The sequence below is a fragment of the Amia ocellicauda genome, chromosome 18 (genome assembly GCF_036373705.1).
Source record: "Amia ocellicauda isolate fAmiCal2 chromosome 18, fAmiCal2.hap1, whole genome shotgun sequence".
Classification (NCBI taxonomy): domain Eukaryota; kingdom Metazoa; phylum Chordata; class Actinopteri; order Amiiformes; family Amiidae; genus Amia; species Amia ocellicauda.
In genome coordinates this window covers 11,207,219-11,235,147 of record NC_089867.1, presented here as the reverse complement: position 1 = coordinate 11,235,147, position 27,929 = coordinate 11,207,219, and the positions used below count along the sequence as shown (strand labels likewise).

At 41.6% G+C, this 27,929-nt stretch overlaps 1 protein-coding gene across 3 annotated transcripts; it reads left to right on the top strand.

Moving 5' to 3' along the window:
* The first annotated feature begins 201 nt into the window (after nucleotides 1-201).
* Nucleotides 202-27,929, top strand: limd1a (LIM domains containing 1a). Of its 3 annotated transcripts, XM_066690683.1 has the most exons (9): nucleotides 207-934; nucleotides 1,078-2,694; nucleotides 9,282-9,383; nucleotides 19,744-19,811; nucleotides 20,338-20,400; nucleotides 21,774-21,904; nucleotides 23,606-23,657; nucleotides 24,687-24,755; nucleotides 26,198-27,929. In XM_066690683.1, exons 2-9 carry the CDS (start codon nucleotides 1,143-1,145, stop codon nucleotides 26,333-26,335), a joined length of 2,175 nt encoding a protein of 724 aa, XP_066546780.1. In that variant the 5' UTR covers nucleotides 207-934; nucleotides 1,078-1,142; the 3' UTR covers nucleotides 26,336-27,929. The 3 variants fall into 3 exon arrangements, with proteins under 3 accessions (XP_066546781.1, XP_066546780.1, XP_066546779.1); XM_066690682.1 differs by having other exon boundaries at nucleotides 207-2,694; XM_066690684.1 differs by lacking the exon at nucleotides 23,606-23,657 and having other exon boundaries at nucleotides 202-2,694.

Below are 27,929 nucleotides of genomic sequence, written 5' to 3'. Positions count from 1 at the left end.
CAGAGATTGTGTACTAAACATAATTTGAACGAAAATGCTGTTCAGCCCCTCTGTGCATGAAAGGTTATGCGCAGAATGGAGCTGGAAAGCGGTTTGATTTGGTTTTGATTTGTTTTTGGTAAATGACCTTGCTGTGGCCACAGTCAGCTCACAATACACATGGCGTTCATATGAGCCTGCATGTGATTCAGCACAGCTCCTTAAACGCTGCCTGTAGCTTTAAATGTGGCCAGTGCGGGGCTGGTGTGGGGACATCGGCCAATGGTCTGCATTGTTGCCTTTCTGTGCGCCGTGTTTAGCTGCACTGTTTTCCGCTAGTGAATGTCACATTGGCTTGTCTTCGCTGGTCTTGTCCGCAGTGATTGATTGATTGATTGATTGATTGATTGATTGATTGATCTTCTCCCACTCCCGTGCACCGGCGCCATTAAAACAACGCCCCGGTGACTCGCCGCGCACAGCGCTGACTGCGGACCGCAAACTTTCGAGCAAGTTTCCAGCGGCCGGGGCTTCCGCATTGAGCGCCATCGCCGGGCTCTGGGACAGAGGGAAACGCGCCTCTCAGCGGGATAGGACGGCATCCTGCCTGCGTGTGAGAGGAGCTGGCCGGCCGAGAGACACCAATCGCGCTTTTCAGTCACTTTTCAACCGGTGGAAGGTCGACGGAGCGCTGGGGAGCAGGACGGGGCTGCTGGCGAACTGATCCTGCGGGGCGACGCTCCTGGCCGTGGGGTTTCCACGCGTTTTCCGTGGCGGTGTGGATACTCTCCCGGATTTACACATCCACCCAGTGATCCGCACTTTCTCAGCCGGGACTGGGGCTTTAAAAAGCGGAAGAAAGTGGTGTCTGGCCCTCCTGAATGCTTAGAAAACTTTTCTCCGTTGCCTCTTAAAACGCGCACTGCTCATTCCCACTGACGCGGCCGCGTTTTAAGTAAGTTTAAGCTAGTTTATGCATGTGTCATGATTTTACACCAGAAAGTTCTTTTAAAATCCGACTTCTCAAGTCATGTGTACAATTAACTGCACATGAAGTGACTTCTTAGTTTGTACACTTTTTTTTTTTTTTTTTTGCAGGGGGGGAAAAAGTTCCGTTATACGTATATAGATAGACCTGTTACGAGATCATCACGGTTTTCAAAATGGATAAATACGACGATTTGGGTCTGGAAGCGAGTAAGTTTATTGAGGATCTCAATATGTACGAGGCGTCCAGAGACGGGTTGTTTCGGGTGAAGAGGGATGCGGGCAACAACCCTGACTTTGAAGAGACCAGGAAAGTGTTCGCCTCCAAAATGACCAAGATCCACCTCCAGAAGCAGCAAGAGGACATGGAGAGCAGCGGTGTGGCCGCGGGGGTCAACGGGGGACCTGGGGCCCCCAGGAGCCGGGCTCAGGACACCGTGTTTTATAGCAAAGACAGGCCGCCCATCAGTAACATCAGACCGACCGGAGAAGCCGCATCCAAACCCCCCATCTTATCGGCCCCTTTGATGGGTGCTGTCAATGCCAGTCAGTATCTGGCTCATGAAGGGCAAAAGCAGTCCAGAAGCGCACCGGTGAGCCGGGCAGTGGGGTATGGACATGGTTATGACCAAGAGGTCTTAGGGCAACATCCGTACCTGGTGTCATCACCTGTTACCCCAGGCGCTACTACCTTTAGCCCAATTGCTCTGTCAACCCACTCTAGTAACCCCCCTAGTCCCTCCACTAGCTGGGGCACCGCTCCCAATCAGCCTCAACACAACCACAGAGCTCAGGGTCCTGGAGCAGCCCCAGTTTTTGGACACGCACAAGGACCCCATCAGCGACAGCCCCAGCGCCCCGCTTTCTCCCATGAGCAGAAGCCGCCTGGGCAGAGGTCGGCCTCTTTTTCCAACAGCCTGTCTCCAGCTTCGCCGTCGCCCGCCTCTGCCTTCGGCCAAACCTACCCAGGATTGCCTTATCAGAGGTCATTGTCTTTCTCTTCCCCCTCAACAGAAGCCACCCAGGGCTTCCCCACACGGCCTGAACCTCCAGAGTGGCCCAGAACTGGAGAGGTGAACAACGTGAGTAACCCAGACTCGGCAGCTCCGACCCCGACAAGTCACTTCAGAACCATCGCAGAACCTCACCCTCAGCCTCAGCCTCTCTCCCTTCTCACCAACCCACAGCCGCCCCGGGGCACTCACGGCCGGGCCTACTCTGACCCACACGCTGCGGCTGGACCTTTTGCTGGAGACCTCAAACAGAATGGAGTTCACCAGGTCCCCGTGTCGCCCTCTTTCCTCCCTTTTCAAGCCAGCCAAAATTGCCAGCTGTCACCCAGCAAAGCATCCGTGCCTTATGAATTCCCTCGCACTGCGTTGGGCCCAGCAGGTGACTGTGCCGATGCCAGCAGGCCATATTTCCCTGCCCCTGGTTCTAGCAGCGTCTCCAAAAGCTTTGCCCACGGCCAGGCTCCCAGCAGCCAGCTTGCCATGCCTGTTTCAACCCCTCCAACTTCTGCCAGCCAGCCAGCTCTCTCTCCACAGGGGGCTACCCCTGACCTCTCCCTGCAGGAAACCTCCAGCCCCCCCAGGGTGGTCAAGCTGCCCTGTCAGACTCTCCATATACAGCCGGAGCAGGGGCCATGTGCCGCCGAAATAAAATTAGAAGCCCTTACTAAGCGTCTGGAAAAGGAGATGGATGCCCAGCCTAAAACAGATTACTTTGGTAAGAATAAAGATTGGCAAGGGCCATCTCTTTGTGTTTTTTTGATTTTATTCATTTTGTGAGTGCTTCATTTGCTGTCCTTAAAACATGTTTTTTGATATTGTTATTATTATTTTGCAGTTATAACTTATTTTTTCCTTCTACAGTTTGACCTTGATTGTTTTAGCAGGGCTTTCCTGAGATCAAGTGACATGCCACTTGTAGGGTGTACAGTTTCCATTTGCTACTTTCATTACTACTTCTGCAGTGTGCATATACAATCTGGAATCGGTTTTGTTTTTAATTAAAAAGTGTAGCTTCCTTTTATCCTTGCGTCTTGGCCTATTTATAATAATATATTTATGGAGTGCCTAAAGGTTGTAAGAAGATTGTTTTACTCATACCTTTATGGACATTGATAATGCAGAGTTAAGATCAATAAAAAGCTGTGACGCCCTGGATTTTAATAGCTTTTCCTGCCTGCAGGGCCTGTTTAGTTTGAAGCCTTCTTTAATTACACTTTAAGTTGATTTATAGTTCACTATCAATTAAATATTTGCTGCACAGGGAAATATTTCTTTATTTTATGTGTATAGGAAAACAGTGCAGTTTAAGGCTAATATGTGATATTGGTTGAGATTAGACTAACATAAATAATATGCTTAGATGTGTATCTTGTTTGTGTACAAATCAATTTCCCAGCTGTAGTTTATTTTCTGCCAAGGTATAGCAAATGGATACCTTTAAGATTTCTAAAGAAAACGACTGTTTCTGGCTAATGCACATTGCTCGAACCTGGAGACATGGTGCGCTCGCCTGAATTATAGTCTGCTTTCATAGGAATCTATTTAGCTTTGGATCCAAAACCTCTCTCCTCTTGGTGTGTGACCGTAAATCAATGTCTGAGACTGATTCTCATAAAAGGACTTTTTGCTTGCTTAATAGATTCATGGCTGGTTTCACAGACCTCGATTAACACTAGTCTTGGACTTCTCTATCTAAAATAACATTGGGTAGTCCATGACTGGTGCTAAATTGGGTCTTTGAAACCAGCCTTTAGAGTCCTAAATTATACAATGTTCTCCTTTTGCTGTAACTGGGAAGTGCTGTAACAAAGCAGGAAGAAAGGATTTTCCTTCAGGCTAATTGTGTAAATCATATTATAAATCAATAAGGGGGATTCCATGTAATAACAATGAGCCAAACAGAAAATAAACTGCCGGTTTGCTTCATTCTTGCTTATTCTGGGAATTATCTGCAGAAACAATCATTGCTTTGTTGCCTTAATAGATTTTTTTTTTCTACTGTGCTAGGTTTAAAATATTGACGAACAACAGTTTGAATATTTCTAACACCGGAAACATTTTGTACCAAGTACTGCAATTCCTGCAAGGTCTTCCATATTTAAATCGGTGGGTGGTAGCAAAAAAAAAAGTGAAATTAAACTAAAGGTCGTATAGGAAAGGAAATGTAGTAGTTGACAGATAAATATTGTGACATGTATTAAAAAAGTTAACTCAGAAATGAAACTGTAGTTTCCCCCTTGTCTTTAGTGTCTAAAGCATATATGATTCATACTTTCAAACCCATAGTCGTACTACAAAGAAATATGATTGTATCTTCTACAATGAAAATGATAGTTTGAATAGTGGCGTTGTTTATAGTTGTAAGTCTATGCAATTATAAAAAGTAGAGAGCGCACTGTGAATGTTATCTCTCTGTGAGTGTAAGCTGGGCCCAGGAAAAGGCTAGGGGTGGCAGGCCATGTGTGACTGGGCACAGTGGAATTACAGTAACCCTCGGCTGGACATGGCTTAATCACAACCCCATCCACAAGGTTCTGGGAAATTGAACTAAAACACAGTAAGTGCACTGCAGGGACTTTAAGGAATGTATGAAGAATTAATCCAGGGGGACGCTGCTGAGCCTGGGATTAAGTTGGGGGGTGGGTTTTAGACTGGGCACTGGCAGTTTTCACTGGAGGGTCAGTTGTCTTTCCTTCTCTCGAAATGGACGGAGTGGATGTACTCCCATTTAAGCTTTTGTTTGTTTGTCTTCCATTTGTTTTTTTTAAGAGTGACTTCCCGTTTAAACAGATTTGAATTTGATTCCAGTTTAAGTGTGTACCTGCAGTCCAAACCCAGCAGGTTTTCACAGCCTTAAAAGATAATCAGAAGTGTTAACCGTACAGCTCGCAATCATACATGTAAAATTACATCATAATGATGTCATCATGACGGATTAATTTGTTGGTAGATCTAATGTATTGCTTGATTTGTTAAGGGTTAAAGGTGGATTATGCTTTTCCTTGTCTAGATTGTAAAGTCGATCAGGTGACGAATTGGTTCATGCTCAAATTTGCATAAAAGCATCTAATTCTGTCTTTGTTCTGTAGATCAGTCGTGCCATACAGTATTCCCTGGCTTCTCTAAAGCAGGAAATGCAAGCCGCGATATTTGCATTTACATCGCTGTTCCTGCATCAGGCTGATAACACACAGTGTCCACACATTAACACATTAACATGGAGCATGCTTTGTAGAGGACAAATTCCTGTCCTGATGGGAGCATTTAGACACTATTATTAAAGCCATGAAAGGAATCGGCGGTGTCAGTGATCTATAATTGCAAATCCCCACCTATTTCTGCACAGTGGAGGGATTTGTGTTGAAGGCCATTGGTTATCCATAGTAACAGAAATAGCAGAAAGAAGAGGGCTTGTATTCAGCTTTGTGGACAGTCAGGCCTAGGTTACAGTTTTGAATCTCTATAGCGTGAAACAAAAGCAATATAGAGCAGCCTGTTAAAAGACATTTGTGGAATTTGGAAAGTGGGATTTTTGCCAAGTCTGTTGCTTTTGCAAGACATCTGGGTTTTGACTTTTGGAAACTGCAAAATGGCAAAATTGACTTGACTGGTTGCTTTAAATTGTTAAGTTGCAGATGTATTGTACTAAATTATGTTGAGAAATCTGTTTTAAAGGCAAAGACAAAAATATTCTAGTTCAATTGCATTAAAGGGTGGAAGAATTGAAAGAGCTTTCAGTAAGAATTAGTAAGAATTCTAATCTGATTGAAAATATGTTCCACACTGTCCGTCTCTCTGTATTAAGAACATGAGATGCAAAAGCATAATTGAGATTAATTGCATGGACTGTAGACTCAAATGGAGCTTTTTAGGGCATTTAACATTTATAAACTCTGTGAAAGTGTCTTGTTTGATGGATGTCCCAGATGTTCCAATATGCGTCCAGGCTAGAAGTGCTGGCTGGCAGTGAGATGAAAGATTAGTACTCGGCTATTTACTTGTCAGTTGTCTGTCTCTGCTATATTTGCTGTGGCTCCACATCCGATGCCGCCGGAACAGAAATAAAAGCCCTTGAGAGATCTTTTACAGGAAGAATGATATATAAATGACACTTCCATGTACACACAGCTCCTCCCGGCTATAATATTGTGCTAGATTTGAGTCTCTGCTCATGTTCTTATTAGCAGACTAGACGTGGATAAAGACAGCTGTTGTGGGAAGCCGATCTGTGTACAGAGTCCTGTTCCTAATGTTCGGAGTCCTCCAGCAATGCTAGTCTGCGTGTCCAGGGGCTGCTTGGCAGGGAGCACTTCCTGTTCAGAGTAGTTATCTGCAAAATCCACTTGACAGGAAGTTTAGCACTAATCCTGGCTTGTTGCAGACACTCATTAATTTTTTCTATGTTTTTTTTCTTCTTCTTGGCTGTCAAAATAAATACTGCTTCTGATTTATGATTTATTGAAACAACGCTACCTCTTTGGGGTGCTTTTAGAGGCTGGTGTATTGGGCCACACCTCTTTAATTGAGAATTAGATTTATATTAAGTGGCTGTAAAGTGTCTGCCAGGATTGGTTCAGCTAAAGGCCACTTTGTGATGAAGGACTGAGTTTGTCAATTTCCAACCCAAATCAACAGTTTGTTTCGAAGCAGTGATCGGTCATGGTCCCCCACTGTCTCCGTATGTATCTGTGGAATTGTTAGTTTACTCAAAAGACATTTGTTAATTGTATCAGATATTGATATTTGACTATCTGTAACAGTGCTGAAATATATATAAAAATGTATATATGTGTAAATTAACCTCTATAAATGATTACATCTCTGAGTTAACGCTATGAGAACAATCCTATTACACATCAGGCTGAATTTCGAAAGTGGGAAAAACAGAACCTGATGTAGGAATCTGAAATCCGATATCACACCTCTTCCTAGTTTAAACATTTCAGGCCTTTATCGTTTCCCAGAATGGCTGTCGCCTATTATTGATTAAACCTTGGCCTAAGTAGCATTAGAGTCGATCTGCGGCTTGATGTTTCTTAGCCCTTAAGAAAATGCTTTCTTTCTTTGGATGAGGGATGAGGGTGGAGGCTGAGGTTGTGCGCATGATGTTTGTTGGATTCTGAAGCAACAGAAGACCTTTTGTTTTCACTGTTAGACTCCTGCTGGTGTAAACCTTCTTCCCACAATATACAGTGCAGAATGCAGTTATATCTGTAAAGATACGATACGTCCTGTCTTGGGTTGTCGGGCACATTGTAACTTTTCAAAACAGCCAAGCATATCTAAAATGAGACTTGAGCATTTTGCTGGTCATTGTCTGTCTGCCAGCATTGCCAGCTGGCTTACTGATTGGCTCTATGGGAAAGTGTATTTGCTACATTGTCAGATTTGCATGTTGTAGGGAACGGTATCAATTGGAACCAGGTTGCGACTGAGGTATTAATAATGCAGAAAAATGCAGGACTTCCTGATAAAGAGACAGTCTAAGCTCTGATATAGACACACAGTTGTTCAATTAAATGTTGCAAATCTTGGGTTCCCAAATGATGATATAAATAATCCCTGTCATTAGTCTTTTCCTTTTTCATTCTCTATACAATATTTCCTGGTACTAATCCTGTAAACATTGGTTCAAGACCGCAATAAACTGAAGTTTGTAATTCCTAGTTTGTAATTGTATTACTCCACTTACTTGGTAGTTTAGTGAATTATGTAGTGAGATAAGCTTTTAAAGCTTGGCTTAAAGTGAGTGTTCCATTTCCTTCCAATAATTTTAATTTTTATGTTGCCTTCCTGAATTGAGCTATTTAGGTGCTACTTTGTCTAATATTTTAATAAATTGTGATTATATTTCAAAGCACCAGTTTTTTGTTCTTATCATGGGAAGGATACAATCTGAGTCTGGCCTTCATTCTGAGTTAGAAATGCTCACACCATATGTACTTTAATAGTTATAACAGATATACAAACTTCAACTGTATTGTCAAACAGCATACAATATATTGCATTTTGGGTTTCATAGTGAGGACAATTTGGGAAATCCAAGGAAGAAATGTCATGCTTCATAGGAAAGTAGCGGTGTGTTACAAATGTATAACATTTGCATATATTTTACAATACAAGTGGGATCCGAGTTTGTCCTACTGCCATTCTGCTCCTAGACTAACTTACAGGCCTGTGAACTCTGTGCGTTGGAAGAAAGGAGAGGGAGAGAGAGGGCAAATCAGTTGCATATTGGTTTGCATACTGCTTAATTTGGTGGGAATGTTACAGTTTATGATACAGTAAGCATGGGATAGAGTTCTCCGCACTCATGCCAAGTCAAACAAACAAATTGGATTATGTTTTCCCTTTAATAATAAACCTTGGTTACAGCCTACTCCTTAGTATTTTTTTATTTTTTATTATTAATTTATTTGTCATCGCTTTGTAGATCTTGTACTTTGTCTTCTGTTAGTGCCTTTTTTCACCACTGGGCTGTGCATGGTCGTTAGTGCTAATTAACCAAATGAACAGCTTGAAAAGAGTGCCAGAATTAAGGAGCCCCTTAACCTCCCTAGATCCCGCCTTTTATTTTTCATTGCTCCTCAGTAAATATGCCTGTGAGATCTGTTCTAGCCCAATCTGTTTGGTGTTTTTAGGTTTCGTTTGTATTCTCGTTATTTTCATTGTGTGGTGATCTTGCTGTTAATAAAGAGGTCAAGCAGAGCAAGAACATCACATTGAGGAGAAGGGCCACTCCAGAGCTGAAGCCAGGCTAATGTGATTCAATGAGCTTTAAAAATAATTTGCAGAAGATACTGTGGAGGGATTTGATTCTGTAAAGCTCCTGAAAGTATAGAAATAAAAAGCTTTTGTCAGAGGTTCTGTTTAGCGCTTGTTTGTTGTGGTTGCTTGCTTTATTTCCCAGTACATTGATAGAGATTGGGTTATTTTAAAAGCTGTGCCGAAGGAGACACTAGATATTTGTGCTAAGCAGCCTGTTGACTGATGCAGGCAAGCAGCTTATGAAAACAAAAGCTGGGCCTTTTAACAGTGAAATAATAGCAAATAGAAATATAGTTGGCAGTAAAACAACAGACAAACCTAGATTTTAAAAAAAGCGGTTCATACCAATTATAAAAATTGCCCGTTTAAAAAGGTAAGCAAGACAGTCTAATGAAGGTAAAACATGTTACGTTCAGTTCAGCTATTGCTATTATTAGGCTATATGTACATTTATTTTCTAATGTTTTGTACTGCTGCACAAAGTCCTCTGGTCAAGTTCTGAAGATGAGCTCACCTGTCCTGTCTCCTCCACAGGGAGCTGTGTGAAGTGCAACAAGGGGGTGTATGGGTCCAACCAGGCATGCCAAGCCATGGGCAACCTGTACCACGATGGCTGCTTCACCTGCAGTGCCTGCAGTGAGTATGAACACAACCCACACACTGGCACCGGCCCCCACTGCCTGCCAGCGCAAACCACATCGACAGGGAGGCCTGGGGAGCGATTTTCAAACCAAATCTATATTGTTTCAGGAGAGCATGCTAAGTTAAGAGGTTAGTTCTGCTCTTGAATTTTGTCTCGTCATAAAATGCTAACTTTGACTGATGGGAAAACTACTACTGAAATATTAAATCCTGTGTTCTGTCAGGGTTGCTCTGGCCTCTGATTATGAGAACTAACGTAATCCAGATAAATTAAATCATCAGCTGTCTGCTTTATAGTGCTGTAATCTAGTCACAATAATTTAATTTAGCCAGATGTGGAGTCCAGTGGTGATGGTTGCCCGAGCGTAGTCACTCCTGCAGCAGAAACACTGAAGTGATATTACCAGCAAATTGGCGTACTTTCTGATTTTAGTTGATATGAATCCACTGAACATAAAAAAAAATTGCAATCATGTACGTTTTGTATGTCATTAAACCGATAAGTGACAAGTTTGATCATGTATTAAAAAGGTGACAAATTGAGAATATATATTTAATCTGTTCCATTTCTGTGTACTTCAAAAAAAAAAGAGAAAAGAAAAATAAACGAGCTAGACGGTAGTATTTGGAAATGCTGTGTCGATTTCTGAGGCCTTTGCCACATCTCTAGCAATGTGCGGCTAACATTAGCGGTTCCAGTTTGAGTGAGAGTGTGCGTGTCTGCTGTGCAATTTCCCTTGAGAGATGGAGTTTGTTTACTCCGTAAGCCGTGCGGAGGGAGTGGCACTTTCGACAGCGAATCCCCGAAAGGCAGGGCTGTTGGGGGTTAATGCTTGGTATGCAAAGGGCAAGGCAAAGCAGCGGAAGTGGATAGGTCAAAGTTCATGTGGCTGTCGGTTGTGGGGATTCTAGTCTGCTATCTTATTTAGAAGTGTTTGATGTGTCTTTAGAAAAGCGGCGGTTAGTTTGTAGGGTGGAGTACAGTTTCCTGTTCTGAGATGGAAAACAGGTGTTGGTGCTAGAGAAGACTTGAAGCTGTCAGTTCCTCCTAGCACTTTTACTTTCACCTACATGCATTTATTACTGACTTCTTAATTTTTTAAGGAAGTTGAGCTTTTATTATGCTGTGCTATGTATCTTGTGGTATGTTGTACAGTGTACTACAGAAGAAATAACATTCTGTACAATATTGTTGTGAAAGTATAATGACACTGTACAGCAAGAAAGCATGCATTTTGATCTGCACCATCTTAATGCAGGACGGTGCTTGGTGGCCTATCGTATTGGAATAGTTTAGTGATGTTTTCAGTGTCATACACAGTGCCAAAGTGAAGCCCTTAAATAGTTGATTTTGCCCGTCTACAGTTGCAGGGAAATTCTTGGGATGTTTGCAGTTCCGCTATTGCTGAATCTCTCTGGCAATAACTTTAGTTTGTGCCAATTATTTCTGAAATGTCTGGCTCAGGGAGTGACTGTTTTTCCTCATTAGTGTGTATTGCATGGTATGCCCATTGGGGCCATCTTATCAGCCAGCAGGGGACACACAAAATACTGCTGTTCAAACCTCAAGCACAGAAATGTAATAACAAAGAATGACATGTATATATTCAAAGTGGATGGACTTGAAATGAAATCAGTTGGAGAATATTTAATATACAGTAATTGTCCTGTATAATCCAGGTCACAAAACTCAGAGATAACAGATATCCATGTTACTGATTAATCTAGCCTACCTGCCCTTTGGCCAGCTCTGAAACGGCATTACCCAGGTGACTATTTTCACAGCAATGTTCACCATCCTGTTTCAGCCTGTGCCACACCTGAACCTGTCCTAATGACCTCCTTTTGTGCGTTAGGCTTTGCCAACGAATGCACCTGGAGGATTAAGTGAATGTTTTCAACATCACTCCTATAATTTCTCATTTTGGTTTTCTTCAAGTTTCATCGTGGTGCCGACAGGCCCCATTCTTCAGTCAGTGTTCATAAACCTGTGTGAAAACCACAAGTTAAGTCCTGTACGACACCACTCTGTAAACTCTGTAAAAAAGTGCTCACCGCTTTACCTCCATACACCATAACCATTGGATTTTGCAAAGTTCTGTTCTCTACCAACAAAAAATCTTCCAAGAGAGAGTATAACTCATTAAAAGAGAATTATATATATATTCACTTAAATAAAGAAAATAGCTGACACTTTAGAGAAGGGGATAAAATAATACTAACAGTGAAATGAGTTTCAGCTTTAGGGGTTTACCATTGCTAACAGTTAATTGGCACAGCATAAATCGCTGTGTGTATTCGACACACTGATGTTGAGAGGGGGAAGAAAGCATCTTCATTAAGGGGACCGAACAAGTGCGCATTGAATCCCAGGCGTAGCGCTGACCTGCATTGCTCCACTGGTTTCCTTGGGAGCGACTTGCCTGGAAAGGAATTTTTGGAATCGGGGGACTGTTGACACTCTGGCCAGGGGGGGCGGTTGTTTTCTCAGCTGCACAGGAGGGGCTCCAGGGAGGACAGGGTCGGTAAATGTGGATGGTGTGGGGGTAGTGGGGGGCAGGCATTGGTACTCTGGTGGGCCTTTACTCTTTTTCCCTTATGATGGATGTACTTTTTTTAAAAATATAAAGATGTCAACAAGAGTTCCACCATAAATCTCCTAAAGGCCCCTGAAACAGCAGGAGCACTGTGCTCTGAGTAAGTGGACAGGAGGAAAAGTGAATTTGACCTGCGAAGCACATCGAATTCAGAGACTTGTACTCAACCCTTTGTGGAGCAACTTTTCTAAATAGAAAGAGTGAAATACAAGGTGAACTATGGGAAAACATGTTTTGACATGTTGTGCTCTGATGAATTGAACTTTGTGGTTTCTGAAACATTTTTCTGAACAGAGGACACTCCATTCTTGCTGGGCTTCCAATCACACTTCTAGTGAGGGCAGGGTGTAGGAATAAAAATGTTGACTAAGCTGCATTCCTCTGTGTGCATGATGTGGAGATCCTAAACTTATTTCTAGTGGAGGATGTCTCTAAATGTTTCTGAAAAGAAACTGTGGGGCCATTCCTACCTGTAACTGTACCGCTACTTAAATCTCTGCTTCTAGTGGACCGCAGTTTTTTGAAGCTCTATTTAAGTAATTTGGGTGACTTCTCCTTGGTTGCTTCCAGCACTGGCCTGGAGATTTAATGCTGGCAGTTCTACAATGTTGTGCGTGTGACTCTCATATTTTCTCATAAGATACTACCTTGGTTACAGTCAGGTGGAAAGATTAAATGTAAACTGGAGTTTTAAAACGGGGAAGAACTGTTTTTCAGAATAAGTTTCCACATAAGGCTCGTCCCAACAAAGGAGAGTAACTCCTGGAAAGACTTGTAATCCTTTACAGAAGAGCGAGGCATGCTGTGGTGTAGAAACCCAATACAGCAGAGTTAAGGCTGCACCGTACCAAGTTCACCTTTTATTGGATGAGCCACAGCTGTGTGAGATCAAGAGAGGTGGGACCCAAGTGATCCGTAAAGTAACCGAAGCACACGTTTCTGCTGAGCGAAACAGTGGTAATGAACATCCTGGAAGGCGATGAAAGCAACTTCAATTTACCGTGACCTTCGCTCCGTTTGCTCTTCAGCCTTTCAATTAGTGCCGATTCGAGACCTGGGTGCATTGAACCTCTAATTTGCAACCGTCTCGCTTCTTCTGACCCAATTGATTTGGCAGGGAATTCTCGTCATGTTCACACGCTCGTCCCGATCGGATATTCTCAGTGATGTGCTCTTCGTTCGGGAATGTCTCCCAGAGGTCCGCCCAAGGTTGAAGGAAGGTTAGCCTGTCCCGAGAGATACGGGGCATCTGTGTTGCTTGCATGTTGAAAACAGGAGCCCCTCTATATCATGTCAGACACGCACATTAGCAGTTAATCCAGCGAGCTGGGCAACGTGTAAAACAAATGCATATTTAAATAGGCTAGGGGCTTCACTGACTTAACTGATCAAATAAACAGTGTTGTGTACACATGTGCTTTCCATAATGACTGTGGCAAAGTTTAGAATCGGCACTCTTTAACATAATAGCCTGTTTGTGTGACTTGACCTTTCCCCAAATAAGGCAAATTAAATCCAACCCATCTGACAGCAGAGGACAAAGCCTAGTTATTTAAGTGGAAACACTGCTGAAGACGGACCTTTTTTTTTTGTTTGGATTTCTTTCTTAATTAAATGCAATAAAAAAACAACAACACCTTATTTAATCTGTAAAGTGACTGTGTAGTACATATGTTTTGTGGATTTTTTTAATTCAAGTTACTAAAATCATACTTCAATATTATGTAGAAAGCTGCAATGCTAAATACTACTATTGTTTTTTTCAAAAGCATCTGGCGCATTGTAAACATTTGGGGTTGAGGTAGTGGAATGTTGCTTTCCAATTATAAACCAGCCCTGCGTCACAGAACTGACATGCGTGACAGCTCTGAACTCAAACACAATAACGGTAAACCTTTTGAATCGATTTACTTTCCCTTTCTATACGGGTTTCTCTTGAACATTATGCTGTATCATCTTATAGGTTTCCTCAGTATAATTTCAAAAGCACTGAAAATGTTTCATGATGGCTTTCTTTGTCAGACACACATGCAGCTCAAATGGATGTCATCTGAGTGTTTTATTTTTTGTGTTTAATGGTGCAAATGCTATTTTGTAACCCATTGAAGAGTTAAACCCACAGTCTTAACCTGTCTGCTAAATATGAACAGCTTTGTAACATTTTCTGTGATGTTACAATGCGGTAGTTATGTTTTTGCTGGCTTCACATAGTACGTTACAAAAATAAAAAATGCATCAAACATTGTCATTTATATATAATGGACACACGCAAAAAAAGCTCTGAGCAAGAATTCTCCTACATTGTTGTAGGCAGTACTTGTACTGGTTATCCTGCATTTGCTCTCTTTGAATGATCTTTTTATTAATTTTATATTCATGCCCATTTTCGTTGAATCCAATAACAAAACCCTGAATTGGAGACGTTTGAAGTTCTTATCTTACCACATGGATCTTGGAAGTGATTGTGTGAAATGTGAGAGGGAGAAATTGCCAAGAAATACAAACATTCAGATGTATTTTTTTTATTTTTCTCCTCTCTTGGGAGCACTTTAAACTGGCTTATTTGAACTAAATGTCATACACTCCGCAAGCTTCCAAAACAATGTTTTCCACAATTGTACCCAGAGCTGGCCAAAAGCTTTATAAAGAGCTCTATCTATAAATATTACCACAGGTCTTGACTTGCGTGCACCTCTGGTAGTGGAAACATTTACATCTGACCGTGAACTATATTAAGCTTTGGGTTCTTGAGCATCATTGCATAAAAATATGCACAAGAAACCACAAAGGGCTGCTTAGCAGGAAGTGATAGGCTAAATATGTGGGCGTGGATATTCCCCTTTGTATGATATGAAGAGCTGCACAGCTATACATGGGGCATTGCACATGCTTTGATCTGTACAGATGTACTGAACCGAGCTTATTTTATGGGCGCCTCAGTGAATTTAAAGCTGGGAATGGGATAGCAACTAACAACTACAAGGGAGGCATCTAGCGTTTGGAGACAAAGCCAGGTTTTATTCCTGTACTGTAAAATTTGGGGAACCTTTCTTGTCTAAATGAGCAGTGTTTGATCCAGCAGCCCATATTCACACAGCTTACACAGGGACATGCATATTTTTAAAAATATTTTTTACCCATCCACATTTTTCACAGACCTTTTTACCTTTCACACAGGATATATTTGTGTGGCCTCAGTGCTGTTAGAAACAAACTATTCCCAGATCCAAATACAGTCATCTTAGCATCTTGCTGGGCTTGTTCACATGCAGGATTTATTTTATGCTGAAAGAAGCAATTCACACATCAAGATACAGTGCCTGACGAAAGTCTTTTCAACATTTCCATCCTTTGGTTGCCTTATAGACTGAAATTAAAATGCATTCCACAACTTCCCAAGTGATAAAATATTCCAGAACTTTCTAGAACAATTATTAAAAATAAAAAACTGAAATTGCTTGGATAAGTGTCCGCTCCCCTTGTAATTGCAATCGTAAATTAGCTTAGGTTTAGCCATTCGCCTTCAAAATCACACACCAAGTTAAGTGGCCACCACCTGTGTTCAATTGTTGTGATTCACTTGATTTCAGGGTAAATTCAGCAGTTCCTGTAGGCTCATTTTAAAGCAAAGACTCAACCATGAGCACCAAGGAGCTTTCAAAAGAACTCCGGGTTTTTTGAAAAGCACAGATCGGGATGGGTACACACAATTTCAAAGGCCTTGAATATCCCTTGGAGCACGGTCAAGACGATTAAGAAGTGGAACGTGTATCGCACCACCAAGACCCTGCCTAGATCAGGCCATCTCTCCAAACTGGAGACTCTAAAAGAAGGATACTGATCAGAGAGGCCAATGGCCACTTTGCAAGGGCTACAGACTTTTATGGCCAAGACTGGTCAAAGTGTGCATGTGACAACAATATCCCAAGCACTTCGCAGATCTGGCCTTTATGGTAAATAGTGGTAAATGGTTAATCTTGTTACCCTGTCTTTTCACAAACCAAAAACCTACAATAATGTTAAATGTTACTTTACTACAAAATAAGATCAGCTGGCGTTTTTAACCGTGAAGCTTTTAACTTAAGCAGCAGCAGCTTTCTAAAGCTAGGTATATTGGTGACGGCTGGTCTTTTTGGCAGGGCTCTGTGTGACGTGGTGAGGTTCCCCAGCCAGACTCCCTCTTCCTGTGAGAGTTTAACAGCCATCCAAAATCCCTGCTGTCTGTCTAGCACATACAAATCTGCTGTCTCCTCTTGCTGCTGTCCGCCCTGTGCCATCTGTAATTATAGCCAAAGACCTGCTGGAAAATAACAATACAGCTTTCGAGTTCCAGTGCAAGATGGCCTCGGTTTCTTTCTATGCATTCAAATCAACCCCAGCACGTTTTTCAGATGTTAATTTCTCTTTTTCCAATCCTGTGCCATATCTTCCTTAATCTACCTCTTTTAACTTTTACTGTAAGGGTCAGAAAAGGAGGAACCAGTTTTGATTTGAAGAGGGGTGGGGGGGCGGATGAATTTGATCTGTGAATGTCCTTTATTTTGCTTTTGTCTTGCATTCGAGTCTCGATTTCGGTCTCCATTTTGTATTTGGGGGCTAATTTATTAGAGCGAAGTTTATCAGAGTATGGATTTTTAGTTTTTAGAAGAAAAGTACATATTTTCAGACATGGCAGTTTGAAAAGAGGAACTACTTTAACTTCCTGGAGAAAGCACATCAATAAAAGCTCCATTTGAGTCTCCATCTGGGAGTCTGAAGACAGCAGGCTTCTGAGACTCCTGTAGTGACTTGGTTCTTCAAGTAATTGCAGTATCCAGGCAACAAACATCTGTACCACAAATTATGTGTTATTAGTCTTTCAGTAACAGTTCAGGCTGGTACCTTTATTTGTTTTTAATGAAGTCCTCATAGCAGGAAGACATCCATGGAGATTCCTGACTTGAGGAACATTTCTCTTTCTCATCACTCGGCAGTTTGACAAGGATCTCAGACTCTTTCATTCATTAGGGGTTTGTTATCCCTCGGGATACCGTTCCCTGTAACTGATGTTAGTTTAAAATTGTACTCTAAAAGATCCCTCCTGGGGTAAATTGAACACTGTTATTTGCTCAAATCTCTTTGCTATGTTCTTTCTCTTACCTTAACCAAGATACTGTGTGGTAATTGACACTGCAAATTGTCACCTTGACTTAATGAATTGCATGTTATTTGAGGATAAGAAACACACAGACATGCATCAATGCTTGCTAAAAGGGAAAGGGCATCAATTAAAGGAATTCTAAAGCTCAAATGCAATGAGAGGTTTACTTTTCATACGAGTTCAGCAACCCCCCTTCAGATTTAAATATACATTTGCGCTGGGGGGAATGTTCATGTCTATTTCAGAGGCTCTGCTAAAACATGAAAGGACAGACATTTTTCAGTGGACTTCATTCCTTTGTAGCAGAGCATAATTAGTTTTTAAGTCCTTTCATTTGTACATTGCCCTATTGACATTGTTTATTGCATTTGATGTACAGACTCCTAAAGAGCAACAAGAGTGCCTCACTATGGCAGTTTTGCCCACGCTCAGAACTATTCCCCGGTTTGCCAGTAATGCCCGCCTTCAGTTCTGCCCATTAGCCTGGCGTTTATGCGCTGGTCACGGTTAAATATGAAGACATCCACAGACCCGTTCCTCTGCATTCTTTACTGTTCTTGGTTCTACCCTATGAATAAACTTGGCACCTGTTTTGTTATGTTCTTGGTTTGATACACTTTAGTTGGTTTTCACTGAAGGAAAACACTGACCTGCTTGTTGCACTGTTCTGCTGATACACAGCCTCCTGGCAGGGTTTAATTTGGGTTCAGGACACACATTCCACAGGAAGATGGCCTGTCCACTCACCCTGTGAAAAACAACACCTGCCTGGCAGAAGAAACAGGGGTGTCGGTTCCTGCCCCAGAGACCTCTGGGATATGAGGCTAGCAAAGCTCTCCTGGGATTCCCTTCTTTTATTCACTCTGAGCAGCAGGTGTACCACTAGATTAAGATAGGGCAAGCAAAAGAATAATGTAAACCATTCTGTCAGTATATTTTAAAGGGTAATTTATTCTTGGTCTGTTCCTTCAAAACCAGGCCTTAATTCTGGGACCAGAGCACACCACTTGCAATTGGATTGGTATAGATATAAAAAGGCAACACTGTCTCCTCTGCTGTAGAATGTGCCTTTAATTTCAAACTTCCATGAATGTTTTCAAATTCCACTTTCCTTCAGCTGCATAATGTTTCAACACTTCATTTAGTATTTTGTTTGTAAGCCACTACTGTTCCTTTAAGAATACCTTTTTTTTTTTTTTTTTGCGTTTTTGGCCAGTATGCTGTTTTCATTTAGTGGTGTTCAGTAGTCCTGTACAAAGGAAATGGCTCCGTTCTAATTTTAGAGGTTCCTTAATTATTAACTATGTTCCCTTTTTTAAAAGTTGTGTTTTAATGTCAGAAGAATAAAATGTGTTGCACAGCATGTGCCAGATTTACCACATTTATTATGTAGGTACCTGATTTTATGTTTAGATTCCGTGTAAAAATACAATGATAGGGAAAAGGGTATCCCTTCATGAAAAAGTATTATTCTCATAATAAATGTGTTAATAGTTATGATCACAATATACAGTCTATCTTGCCCAGGTACCACGTTAGAACTGATTTTGGGCTGGATTTTTAAATTGGTCTCCAAAAGTAAGTGAATTGTTCTCAATAAGAAAACTAACAGGAATATGATGTAGCTCATGCTTGCATTTAAGTGATGTGAAGGCTGCTTACTGTGATGTATTACACTTTTTACTTTACTTAATCCAGTCATAAACCTACTCTGACAAACCGGATTTGTTTCAGTCCTGAAATTTTAATCTAGCCACTTCCCTTACTTTTGCCTGTCTGCATCAAGGTTTGATTTCTTAGAAGCTGTTGTAGGACGAGAGCAGATATATTACTTGTTCATGGTTTAACACTGTCTCCCTCTTGCCTTAAAATCCAAATATTTTTTCCTTTCCCTCTGGGGCTGCTGCTGGAATGAATTGAGGCAGTGTGGAGAGAAGTGAATTTTGTTCGGGTAGATGAAGCCTCTCGATGTTCTCTTTCTGGCTGGGGACCAGCAAAAATGATGTACATTCTTGTAACAAGCTGTGCCGTCTTAAACCGTGAAGTGAAGGAAAAAAACAAGGTTTCAACAATGGACACCTGTGTATTGTGTATTAAAATAGAGACCTTAGTCAACATTTTAAATAAAAATAAAGATTATGCTTAAGTTAAAAGATTTAATTAACTTTCTAGCTTCACACTTTTTTGGCTGTACGCGTGCCGCCATGTTCAACTGATTGGCATCGTTGTAGTGATGTTGAGATGAATCCTTCAATCTGCAATTGTAGACAATTGCAAAGTAGTCCAGTAATGTTTTTGTCTCCGGTCCGTTTAACTTTGTGAGGAAACTCGAGTCACAAGCCTGCCCCAGCTGAAATACACAAACCATATAGCTTGTTTCCTTTTCCAAACCAAAATCACATATGGTATAAATAGCTGTCTGCAAATAAATATTGAATTGGTGTCTAGTGTGTGGCCTTTCTGAGATGGTGGTGGTGTTCAAACCACCTTGCTTAGGCACAAAAACAAACAAACCGTTGTTGAACTCACAATCACAAACCATGTTCTAGTATTGTACAGATACTGATAATCAGAAGTTGTTCTTCTAGCTGACGGTGTTTCCTTTCTCCACTCCCAGGTAGAAGACTCAGAGGGAAGGCTTTTTACTATGTCTGTGGGAAGGTGTTCTGTGAGGAAGACTTCCTGGTGAGTTGCCTGCTTTCTAGTTTCTGCCCCAGAGGATCATGGGTGTCACCAGTGTCTCAGTCCACCTCTCTGTATGAACGCTGCATCTGCAACCTGCTTAAACAAGTACACTAAGAGGGGTTTTGAGTAAGGGAAAACTGCATTTTAATGTGCTAATTCTACATCTATGACATTGGTTTGAAGGGACAAGGGAGAAGGGATCTGACATCTAATCGGTTTGTTTCTAAGACGGGGAGTGCATCAAATTGGAATGAAGCATAAATCAATTTACGCTTACACTAGAATTGTATGTCCTGTCTCTAGTTTATAGTCGCCTTTAAACCTTACTTATCGATCTGAGGTCAAGATCCGTTTGTTTTTTTCATTATTTTTATATATTTTTGAAAAATATCTGGATCAGTTACCTTGTTTTAGCTGAAGCCTGCTCAAGTTTTTTTTAAATCGCAGACACGGCTGTTTTCGACAGTTTCCCGGCTCTTCCCGCTGTGTGACACCCATTGAATAAGTGTTCCCTGTTTGTTCACAGTACTCGGGTTTCCAGCAATCAGCGGACAAGTGCAATGTTTGTGGCCACCTCATAATGGACATGGTGAGTGTTGATGAAGCACTACAGAGCTGTCGGGATCACGTCGGCCCCGTCGTCTCCAGGATTGTCACTGCTACACAGCTGGGTTTTCTGGGGTTTTTCTGGGGCTGTGCCACAGGGCGTTTTGTCAGTTGAGTAAGGTAGTCTATAATATTATAATGGTGGTGGGGGTTGTATGTGGTGGGGTTAATGCCCAAACAGGGCTTTTGAACAATTGTTTCAGATGTGCGGCAAGAATTGAATGAGATTAGCTCCCATCGTATTGCCTGATATCTATTCAATATTGCTCATATCTATAGCTAGCCAGTGCTTGGCAGTGCCTGTAGTGCAAGCACAGATTTCTCAATGCCAAGCTGAAGGAGCGAAGCCGTGTTTTTTCATGGTAAACGATGGGTTAAAAACTGAACTCCCATAGCCTGATCATGTGCCAGACTGTGGCCAGCTCATACGGTCTGTTTTGCCCTTTATTCATGTTTTATAGTAATGTGCTCACACCCACTATGTGTAGTTAACATGTCTACTTTTATTTATATATATATATATATATATATATAGTGTGCATTTAAAGATTTCACTGCTTATTTTATATCTCTAGAATGAGGCTGAGGCCATTTAAAAATATATATATTATATAAAAGTGAGCTGCACTAAGACAGTACAGTAAATTAGGTAACATCGACTCTTATAGGGGACAAGGGGAATAGCTATGCCAGGGAATGGATATTAAAAACTTTAATTGCATACCAAATGCAATGCGCCAGTCATTTCTATTTTAATTTTATTGCAATTATCATATAACAATGTCCCAAAATTGATGGTTGCTTATTTATTTGTTTAATAAAATGATTATACTGTAATTTAAAATTCAAAACTAAACAGTCACTGGCTTTTCATGGCTTAATTATGAGGAGTGTAATTGGTCTTTATGGACTTTGACCAATTGATGCGTCAGTTTACTTCAGTGAAAAAGCTCGTCTGAATGGATTTCCCCTTGCAACATCTGGAATGCAGCTAAAAGGAAGTTGCTGGTGTTGTGCTTTGCTTCCTTTATGTGTCGCGAAGGGAGGAACCAGGAAAGTGTCTGGGACAAAAAAAAGAACCTTGCAAGAAATCAAACAAAACAAGTAAACAGTGATCACATGACAGTGAAACCTTTGGCCCCCAATAGTCAGTAATTCCCCGGGACACAAAATTCCATTACATGTCTTCTCCACAGCATCAGTGTAGTCATTAAATAAACATTTCACCTGCCTAGTAGCACTTTGTGTGTGTGTGTCTAAATCACTGATTGGTCTTATTTCTTATTACCCAGCCTCCACACATGGATATACTGCATCTATATCTGTATTTAACCTGTAATTTGCCTTTCAATCCAGATTCTTCAGGCTCTGGGTAAATCCTACCACCCGGGCTGTTTCCGCTGTGTTATATGCAATGAGGGTCTGGACGGCGTGCCCTTCACCGTGGACACTGAGAACAAGATCTACTGTGTCCGGGATTACCACAAGTGAGTACAATCTCAGCCCTGTCTGCTCCTCATAATAAATCTCAGGCCAAGGAAACCAAAGTCATCCAGGTGTATCAATCTACTTAGGTGTGCAAAGCTTTCTTTGTTGTTGTTCGTATAATCAGACTGCCACCTGTGGGTTTTGAAAAATGACTCAAGAATGGCTGGCTGGTGTTGCCGATCTCTCATATCTGAGATGATCCTGAATGCAAATGTTTGTCCGTGCAGTGCAGTATTGCATTGTATTGGTACTGTCCTAAACCCAGCAGTTAGTGTGTACTGTCCCGCTCAGGAGAGATGTTGTTTTGGACTCTGGGTTGCTGTTTTCTGTCCTGATAATGGTGTTTGGTTTTTGTTTCTCTCCTGGATGACAATGCCTGTCCAATGCATGGCCTCAGAGCAAGGTAAAGACCACAGCCAGCAGGCCAGATCTGCCTCCATCCCCATTGTAGTGCACTAGTCCTCACCACCATGATCATACCCTGAAGATGCAATACAGTCAGAAAGCCAAAACCCAAACGGCATATAGAAACACCCGGTATTCCAATGTTGTGGAGCTTTAGAAAATGATTCACATGTGCTGAATGGATGAACAGAGATTGGATGATTATTTTCATCTGGTGCAAGAAATCCTTGTCCAGTGGCCCCTAGTCAGTGCAAAAGTCTCCTTCCCCGCATCAGCCTCTTAGATTCAAATCTGTGTTCGTATGGCTGGAATATGACCGGTTTAGATTAGTCCTGATAGCAGGTTTTAGACCACAGCTATCCCAAATTGCCTCCCTTGGTATCAGTAGTATGTTAACATCGAGGTGTCGCTGGTACTCGGCAGTCCAATTTAATGCTCATGTTTGAAAAGTTTTTTTTCTCTTGCCTCACCTTTTGAACTCTATTGCAGAAATTATTTTGAGTTATCTGTCTGGGAAAATGCATTAAAGCTCTCTGAATTGTTTAGTAGCGTTGCAGAGGAGAAAAAAGGTTCTCAAGCTTTTTGGAATCAAGTGCCCACATTTTTGCAGCAAAGACGTCTTCTGTTATCAGTTCTCATTCCTTTGTTGATAAAAAAAAAAAAAAAAAAAAAAAATGCAACAGGCCAAAAGCAGGTTCCTAACTCCAGAACTGTAAATATTGCATGTACAATAGAGGGGTTAATCAAAAATGGTTCTTTATTACAAATGGGTCTAGAAAGTGTGAATAAATGACTGTATTGTGTTTTTATGGGCATCACTATAATCTCTGACACTCGATCTATCCCTTGCTTCAGCTCTGAACAGTAGGAAATGATCCAGAAGTGCCTTTACACCATTGAAATGAGGCCTTATTAAGGTGATGCGTATGTCTAGCAGAGCACAATACAGAACAGGCCTGCTGCCTCGACAAATTTCATTTTCAAGAGACATCAACGTTTGTTTTACTGCACTAGCTCCCTGAAAGGGCTAAAGGCAGTTACATGTCTAACAGTCAAAGCTGAGGCCGAGAGCTTAGGAAGCAGGCTTAGCCTTAGCTGGTGATGTTCGAGTCTGTGGTCATCTCAAGGCTGTAGCTGTCCAGGACTGGATCACATAAAGCACCAGAGCCATGAGTGTGGAACCTCCAAACACTAAGAAACGCACCACGTTTTATCTAGATGGCCGATGCTGCAGACACTTATTTCACGTCTAAACAAAAATAAACTCATGTTGTTGCCTCATGTTTCCCCTGAAGAGTTCTGGCTCCAAAATGCGCTGCCTGTGGTCAGCCCATCCTGCCCTCTGAGGTAAGCTCCCAGAATACATTGCTGTGCTCAAATGTTCATGCTGTTCCCGTTTGTTGTCACTGGTGGCCCTGATCAGTGATGTTTACTGTGCCTGTTACCATTCCCATTCCCTAGTCACCTGTTCAAGTTTGTCAAATCCCGCTTAACTGCTCATTTAAGCCTGAGTGTTCAGAGCCATGTAAGCTGTCGTGAATACATCACTTTTAGTAGAAATTGTATTATGAAGCACTACCTATTACCAAGTGGTTTGTATTACAGCTGAACACATGCCTGTAAAGCTGTGAAAATGTTTATTTGGTTTCCTTTGCTTTTCCTTTGGGTCCAGATGAAGTAACATACTTTACTTACCTGAGCTTTACCAGACAAGTAAAAAAAAAAAAAAAGACAGATCACATAAATACAATGAAGAAAGCTGTTCTGCTGATAAATAATTCAGAAAATGCTGTCTGAAACAAACCATGCCTTTCCCTAGGCTTGTATTCTGCTGCTGATGAAATCTGTAGGACAGACTGACTGCAGCAGAGATGATTGTGTTGACAGGGGCTTTTTAGGAAAAGCAGGGGATAGAGTTCGGGATCAATAGGGGGCTCATCATCTCATTTGTCAGTGTTTGAGGAGCTCTGTGCTCTCTGCCTTCTTCCAAAAGTAGAGCACAACGTTCAGGAAAGCTATCCCTTCAGGTAGGTGAAGGGTACTCACTGAGTGCGTAGTAATGGAAATGATGACGAACACGCAAGCCTATTAATAGCGTCTGACTAGACGATAAACAAAAATGTATACCGCAGCACCGAATGTAAGCATTACTGACTGTAATTGGAAGCACTGCAGTCGGGGAAGACCGAATGAAATCTTGTGTAGGAGTGGCATGGATCATGAACGATAGTTTGATAAGGTGGTATAGGCTGAACATGAAGGAAAATGTACACTCTGGTTAGTTGGTTAGGTAGTTAGTTAGTGGGTTTGTGTGGCCCCACTGGAGAACAGTCTGGGAGACCGTAATCTAAGAATGAGTTTTTGTTTTTCTCGCAGGGCTCTGACGAGACCATCCGAGTGGTGTCCATGGACAAGGACTATCATGTGGAGTGCTATCACTGTGAGGTCAGTGGATCACAAAATATCACCGTCAGACATTGTACACCAGATACCGACTTTCATATTCACTGTGTGCTGAAAAACAACAATTTACAGTAACTGGCTCCAAACACAGGCCTGTGCCAAATGTTTGTATTATGGATGGCTTTTCATAGTGAGCTTTGTTTATGGTTTCTCCCCCCCAGTTTGACACCTTGAGACAATTATTGGCAAATTTGTAATTAAATCCATGATTGGACACAACGTGCTTTTAACTGATTTTATTTATTTATGAGCGGATGTGTGCATATATTTGCAGCCTTGTCTCAGATTCAATATCTTGTGAATTAGCAAGAAAATTGTAAATGCAAAAATAACTCCCGCCGCCCAGAAGCAGTTATTGCCGTCACCTCACCTTGAATAATGATTTTTGGCATCTGAGCTGCATTAATATTACAGACGGTCTTGGAAATGCATGAAACGCTGGGTAGATATTAGGAAATCATTAAACTGTGGCCACGTAGAACCTTTTTGCAGCCTCTCAGAGTGATTGACAGCAGGAATTTAGGAAAAACCAAACCACAGATACCTAAAACCCACACCGCAACAAATTCCTTCAATAGCATCTTGAATTTTAATGGGTGCTTAAGTGGCTCATTATAGCACTGGGATGCTGAGTGCATTACTGGGGGGGAGGGTTCTGTTCATATTTCCTTTTTTGCAGTCTCTCAGGATTTTTGAGCCTCATTGCGTGTGCTCACATTCAGTCTTTTTGATGTCTACTTCATTTTTTAAAGTAAATATAGAATACAAAGATAGTAATTTCCTTTTAAAGTTCATTTTAATGTTTGTATACAATGAATATCAGGATGTCCGATTGCTGCTAGATTGCAGTACTGGAATATTTTAATGTGTGTACTATTGCCCCCTGGTGGTAGTATTGTATTGTTTAATGTAGCTTCAATAACTATCTTCTTTTAAAATAGATGACGTATTATAAGAAATTGCAAAGACTAATAAGAAATAAATTGGGTATAATGTGGAAATGCAGGGGATTTCTCTTGTTGTGGAAAGTCCAACCCTTGATGACTGCACATATTTCTGAAAAAGCCTGTCTTGAAAGGAGTGGTGTGGTGCTGTTGTCCCCGTCTGTGTTATTAAAGCCTAGAAATAAATACCTGACTCACAGCGAAAGAGCCCAGACAAACGGGCGAGTCATTTCTAACAACTCAATGGTAACGGTGTACCGTAATCAAGGATGGCTCATACCAGTCAATTCTATTCTACTGCCGCCTTTCTCGGAATGTGCCAGGTTTTTTGAGAAGCTCCGTTTTCACTCCTCTATCTCACCTCACTCCCCTCGCTCGTCCCTCTCCCTGCGGCACTCAAATCCCTTTCCGCTTCTCTGGTTTCTGCCCTCTCGCGCCCTCACGATGTTTCTTACTCTCGCCCACCCTCCCCGTCCACAGGACTGCCAGATGGAGCTGAACGACGAAGAGGGCCATCGGTGCTACCCTCTGGACGGCCACCTGCTGTGCCACTCCTGCCACCTGAAGCACATCGACGCCGGCTCCCCGGCCTCGCCCGTATTCCAGCACCAGTTCTAGAAACCCGGGGGGTCGCTCTCTACACAACAGCCGTCCCTGCCCGGATACTGCCGAAGCCACCAGACTGTGTTTTGCTCCGGACGTTCTTCCATAGAGAATATTTTTTTTTTACAATACCTCACAATAGCATCCCTTCAACTGGGCAACGGGTAGAGGCGCATGCGGGGGGCAGAGAACCATTTTTAAGTGTATGTTTTTTTATGTTTGTAGGAGAAATGGTAGTATAAGATGTATATGACACAACATGTCTGTTTTAAAGCAGGACTTTAAAAATAACAATACTTATTTTACTTTTTCATGAGAATTCTGCATGGGAAAGGAGTGCTATGTTTTGTATTCTGATTTTAGTTTGAAACCCTCGTTGTGGGAGGCGTTGTCGTGTCAAGGTGCTCACCCTGGCCTCAGTGAAGCGGTGCGTTCAGCAGCATGGAAAGGTCGCTCGTGTGGTTGTGTTCCCAGTGCCTTTACAAGAAGCAGTGCGAAGGATCAAGTCACGCGGTGTCCTACCAGATAGTGTTGAGAATGGCAACTTAATCTCGAACGACTGCTTTGAGGATGAAGACATGGGCCGTTGTCTTGTCAGCTCATGATTTGTCCTGACTTCACGTTCAGGGGTTTAGGAGTTGAAACACACAGACTGCCACCGATCTGAGGAATGTGAAAATCAACTTTTCTTACCTGGTACAGTCGGCTCCGTGATTTGTTTGTCTTTTTTTTTCGTCTGGGGAGGCGTTTTCCCCTCTCAGACCTGATTGATGATGTTATATGTATTTAATTTGATTTCTTGCCTTTTTTTTTGTTTGGAAAAAGAAAATCTGTATTGCTTCTGTTAGTGTATGTAGTGCCTTTCTCACAAAGTTTCAATGTCAGGAGATGAGTGTGTGACAGGTTTGTGAGGACCCTGAATGTTGGGTCACAGTTCTTCATCTCTGGGTTACGAAGGCTTCAATCTATTTGATTAAGTGGATAATTATTACAATAATGTTATTAAGACCCACTGAATGTCAAGGGCTGAAGATCAGGAATCCTTCAAGGAGTTCAACTAGAGAGTGTCTGTTGGAGTTGCGTGCTAATATCGAGTCAAAGGTTTGTGCTTATTTTAACTAGCTCTGTATTTATTTCAGTAACGGATACAATTGTGTGAACAGCTTTGTTATCGATGTTTAAAATGCTCAAATTCGCCTGGCATACTGCCCAAATACTGTTCTCCTTGGTGTTTTTCCACTGCATACATTTATTTTCTTTTGCCAAATGTATTAAAAAAAGGTTAATATACTATTTAACCCGCTGCTAACTAATTTTCATTTGATTCAAGGGGTTATTCAGTTCACTAAGATATTCTGAGGAAAAGACAGATCAAGAAAGTATGACTGTATCATTTATTATCTTCTAACCAGTTACAGCTTTCATTGTATTGTGCAAATGTTTTATTTTGTTTCTCATAAACTGTATTTAAATCTCATCACAACAAGAAATTGATTTGTCATTATTTGTAAAGTTCCTGCCATTTACAATACTGACACTTGAGTGGATGTTTTTCCTACGTGTAAGACATATCAAACCCATCTAAATAAAGGCCATCCTTTCTTGTTAA

Coding starts and splice junctions, on each gene's coding strand:
- limd1a (XM_066690683.1), top strand. CDS start 1,143: ATGGATAAATACGACGATTTGGGTCTGGAAGCGAGTAAGTTTATTGAG. Junction 21,905..23,605: donor TGTGTCCGGGATTACCACAA/GTGAGTACAATC, acceptor TTTCCCCTGAAG/AGTTCTGGCTCCAAAATGCG. Junction 23,658..24,686: donor AGCCCATCCTGCCCTCTGAG/GTAAGCTCCCAG, acceptor TTTTTCTCGCAG/GGCTCTGACGAGACCATCCG.